Source organism: Crocuta crocuta, unplaced genomic scaffold (genome assembly GCF_008692635.1).
Source record: "Crocuta crocuta isolate KB4526 unplaced genomic scaffold, BGI_CrCroc_1.0 scaffold50, whole genome shotgun sequence".
Taxonomy (NCBI): Eukaryota; Metazoa; Chordata; class Mammalia; order Carnivora; family Hyaenidae; genus Crocuta; species Crocuta crocuta.
The window spans coordinates 3,896,464-3,901,051 of NW_027527428.1; the positions used below are offsets into that span (position 1 = coordinate 3,896,464).

Here is a 4,588-nt window from a genome sequence, read left to right on the forward strand (position 1 = left end):
GGCTACATGGCCCTGGCCTTGTAGATCGTACCCTCTGGGAGAGATGGAGGAGGCACACGCCACCCGCCTCGAACATGAGAAGGAGGTGTTCGAGCCAGCTCATGACTGATGGCCTTGGCAAGACCTGTGTGCACAGCGCTGAGCTGAGCCCAGGTGATTGATGGGATCCAGGTGGGTTTTGTCTGGACCAATTCCTTGCCCTCTGGCTGGCATCGGGTCCTGCTGTTTCATCGACACCGGTGGTTCTCAAACTTCAGCATGTATCAGGGTTGCCTGGGGAGCTTGTCAAAACATGTTGCTTTGCACCACCCCCAGACTGATTCAGTAAGCCTACGATTGGAGCCCAAGACTTTGCATTTCTAGCAATTCCAAGGTGATGCTGTTGCCGCTGGCCTGGGGACCGCACATTGAGGACCTCTGCTTAATGAGCCAGGCTCTATCTGGAGTCTTGAACTTGGCCTGATCTCTGCCTGTATCACTGTCCCTTGGGGTTTTGTGTGAGGCTCGTGGCCAGCTCCCTGTAGTCAAGCTGTCTTTATTCTGCAGTGACGAGAGACCTGGCCAGGAGCTCAGCCCCGTTTCATCCGCACGCCCTCACCCAGTCTTTTGTACAGGGCCCTTGCTGGGTCGGGGTGCGTTCCGCCGACCTGTTTCCGACCCGCCCTGTTGTTCACTGCAGGCTCTTCGTCCTGGGCATCGGCTTCTTCTCACTGTGCTTCCTGATGACGTCTTTGGGAGGCCAGCTCTCTACGCGGCGCCCGGGGGACTCCCCCTTCACCATCCGCACAGAAGGTATCTTGCTGGGGAAAGGCAAGTCAGATATGGGTGCGGGGGTTTGTGGGCTGGGGAGAAGGAGGCCTTTGAACGTAGCAAGCTCAAGGGACTTTCTGGGTCTCTGTCCCAGGGATCCTGGCCACCTCGTCTACGGATGTGTGCGTGGGAAGGGGCCGTGGCTTGCGCCGCATGACCTTGCACGCTGCTTTGGCTTTGGTGCCAGCAGTGATCATCAGGCTTCTTCTGGAGAAGACTCTCAGGCCAGGAAAGGGTCTTTGAGTTGAGGTCTCCCAGGCATCAGAAGAGGCTGCCTGAGTTGTTTCCTTAGTGTGTGTGTTGGGGGAGGGAGGAGTGTTTCTGAATATGACACTTGTCCCTTTGAGACACATATTCTCTGTGCTTTTGACCCAGGCTGCAGCCACTGCTCAGGGGGTGGGAGGTGGGGGCCAGAGTCAGAGGGAAGACCATCCATGGCTCGTGTGTCTCGTATCTGAGCTCTTGGGACCCAGTCCGGACCTTCGTGGCTCCTTGCCCACGTAATACATGTGAGGGAGCCGAACAAGATTCAGAGCATGGGCTTTGGGGACCAGATGGACCTGGTTTATACCCTGGTTCATTATCTCCTGGCTGCGTGCCATTGGCCGAGTCACTTAGCTCACCTACGGAGAAGGACAGTAATGACCATCTTCGGGGGCTGGATTGAATGAGCTCATTGGGGGTATGACGGGGCCATGACCAGGGAGATACCCCAAAGATGGCCCTCTTCCCCTCTCTTCCTACTCGAGGTCTAAGAGTGGTGAACAGTGTAGAGGCTCTTTTGGTGACCGTGGGCAGGAGGAACCCAACTTAGTGGGGCAGCTGAGACAGATGAGGCTTCTGGAACGATTCATCAGGCTGGCTCGGTGGGCTACTCTGCAGAGATCTCTGTCTGAAGTCCACTTTCTCATCCCCCCGCCCCCGCCTCCCACCAGGGCTCAGCTATGTGGCTCCCCTCTTCCCAATGGCAAATGTACCCTAAGTAGAATGGGCTGTCATTCAGGGTGGATGCTCTCAGGGGCCCTGGTTAGGCCATCTGGTGTCTCATCATTAGATTTCTTCCTTTGGTTTCACATGTATTTCTTTACACTTGCAAAAGCCCCTGGCAGGAATTTCACATTTATTAGTCATTCAAGCCTGGATGTAAATGAATGTATCCCAGCTCTGATTTGCAGAGACTTGCTTCAGTCTCCCCGAGCTCCTGTTTTCTCCTCCGATAAATGAGGACGATACCTGCGCTCCCAGGGTGGCCATGAGTGGTATTAAGGTTACACACGTGAAGGGGCTCTCGAAGCAGCTGGCACATGGTGCATGCTCCATCCATATTTACTGGAGGTGTTCAGTCTGAGATGGGGACACAGGACAGTGCAGAAAAGGTTGTTTAGGGAAAAGGGCCGAGAAGGTGCTGGGATTTCTACACTGGAGATACGTGTGCATAGAGGCTGGAAGAGGAAGGGCGGGGCCATTGTGAAGGCGCACTTGAGGGGAAGCTTGGGGAGGGCTATGAGGTCATGGGTGGGGGTGGGTGAGTAGAGAGGTGGAGTGTGATAAGGTGGGGTGCACGGATGGATGCTCATACTACCTGGCTGCCACTCCCAGAGAGGGGGCGTGTCTGTCCGGGTGGCTAGGATGAGGGGCTTGAGGAGGCTGGACCTCCGGAAAGGTTAGGGATCCAAGAAGGTGGGAACTGGGGCTGGGGGAGAAGGGGCATATGTCTGGGCTCTGGTCCTTCTGCTCATCTCCCTGGCCAGGGCTGGGTCCAGTGGCCGGGGGGCTTGCAGAAGCCCTGCTGTGCATACACTCTGCAGTTTTGAAAAAAAATTTTTTTTAACATTTATTTATTATTGAGAAAGAGAGAGAGACAGAGCATGAGCAGGGGAGGGGCAGAGAGAAGGGGAGACACAGAATCCAAAGCAGGCTCCAGGCTCTGAGCTGTCAGCACAGAGCCCTACACGGGGCTTGAACCCACAAACTGCAAGATCATGACCTAAGCTGAAGTCGGACGCTTAACCGACTGAGCCACACAGGTGCCCCTCTGCAGTTTTGCCTGTAGAGGTGGCAGGAGTCCAGCGCCAACCAGATCTGTGTCCTAGGGGTGGGCAGAGCCCTAGAGGGGAGAGGACTCGCCCAAGGTCATGCAATTAGATTAGAGGCATGTGTGTGTCTGTGTGTGTCTGTGTGTGCACGCATACCCATGCACACGCTTACACTTTCTAATGGAGTGTAGTATCCCCAGACTGAACGCACCCATGCACCCAGCAGCCTAGATCAAAGAACAGAACGTGCCCAGGCCNGACTGCCCCAGGGATGTCCGGACCATACCTTCTCCCAGCGCAGAGGGGTTGTGCCTCTTCTTCAGGCTGTCGTAGGGTGGAATCGCGTTGTGCGGATTCTGTGTGTGCCTTTTCCTCTCATGACTCTGTTTGTGAGAGTCGCCCGTCTCCTGGTGTGTGGTTGTAGGCATTTGTCTTCACAGCTGTTGTGTGAATTCCATTGTGTGACTGCATCACGTTATGTTTATCCACTCCTGGGGCGGTGGGCATTGCGTTGTTTCTAGTTTGGGTCTGTGTGGATAGCGCTGCTGGGAACATTCTGGCACCTGTCTTCTGGGGGACACACGCAGGCATTTCTGTTGGGTACACACCAGAGAGTGAAGTTGCCGGGTCTCCTGGGGGTTGTGACTTCAGTTCTCCGAGCCACTGCAGCCTAGTCGAAACGGTGTCACATTCCCCGGGTCCCCAGGCTGGAAACTAAGCTCTCAGAACATGGACCTACAGGTGGGTGGAGGGCGGGGGGCAAGAGATGGGTGAGGAGGGAGGCATCAGAACCCTGGAGAACTGACCCTGACTCAGTTCATATCCCAATTTTCATTGCTCCCTCCCCCCACCCCCCATTTCTTTCACGGATTAAGTTGATTTGTTTGGAGATGCCCAAAGCAGAGACTTGGAAGAGGCCCAGGTTTACCTTGTGAGTTTAAAATCCCCGATCCTGCAGAACACGCCTCCTCAGATGACACCCCCACATTGTGCCCCGAGCAGCCCTGCAGGGAAAGCTAGGAGGAGCCACCTGAGCAAAAGACGAGCTGGAGGGGGCAGGCGGGAGGGGCCTGGGGAGGGACCCCAGAGGGCAGGGGCGGGGTGGGGTTGTTGAAGTCTTCTNATCCGTGCATCTGTCAACAGAACCATCTGAGCCCAATTGCGGAAACAGTCTGCCCTCTCCCGGCCTGTGAAGCCTGGGAGGGAAGAGGGTCACCCCAGGACTAGGCTGGGGAGGGGGGCGGGTGGAAGAAGGGTGTTCTCCAAAAGGAGGGGGCTGGCCGTAGCCTCTGTGGACGGCGATCTCCCTGGGGGGGCCCCAGATACCCCTCTAGGCCAGATTATATTTTGTGATGAAGTTTTCTCTTTGGGGGATAAAAATCCCCTTCTATATTCTATGCACTCGTCTGCCGATTCAGGGAGAAAGCTGGTGGGGAGCAGGTCTGGGAGAAGTCTAACCTCATTCCCTCTAGCTGCAAGTGGCTTGGGCCCTGGGGGAGGGTTTTCTGCATGCCCCTCCCTCTTCCCGCGACAGGGGGCCGGATGTGAAGTTGCGTCCGAAGCCTCCTTCCCGTTGTTGCTAGAGATTCCCTGAGCCTGTGCATTCCTGGCTCTGTGTTGACTTGAAGAAGCAGGTGTCGGAGGCCGTCTCTGGGGAGAGGCCTGTAGGCAGGGGCCTTGGTTCATCGATGTGGCTGACACAGGGTTACCGCGTGGCCTGGCCCCGCCAGCCCTTCCTGCGC

The 4,588-nt window shown here is 56.2% G+C and overlaps 1 protein-coding gene across 1 annotated transcript in view; it reads left to right on the plus strand.

Moving 5' to 3' along the window:
* The first annotated feature begins 684 nt into the window (after positions 1-684).
* Positions 685-4,588, plus strand: part of MGAT5B (alpha-1,6-mannosylglycoprotein 6-beta-N-acetylglucosaminyltransferase B) — a 60,362-nt gene continuing 56,458 nt past the window's right edge. The window contains exon 1 of the mRNA XM_077754968.1: positions 685-792. Coding sequence (XP_077611094.1) covers positions 723-792 — 70 coding nt within the window. The 5' untranslated portion in view covers positions 685-722. The remainder of the gene's footprint in view (positions 793-4,588) is intronic.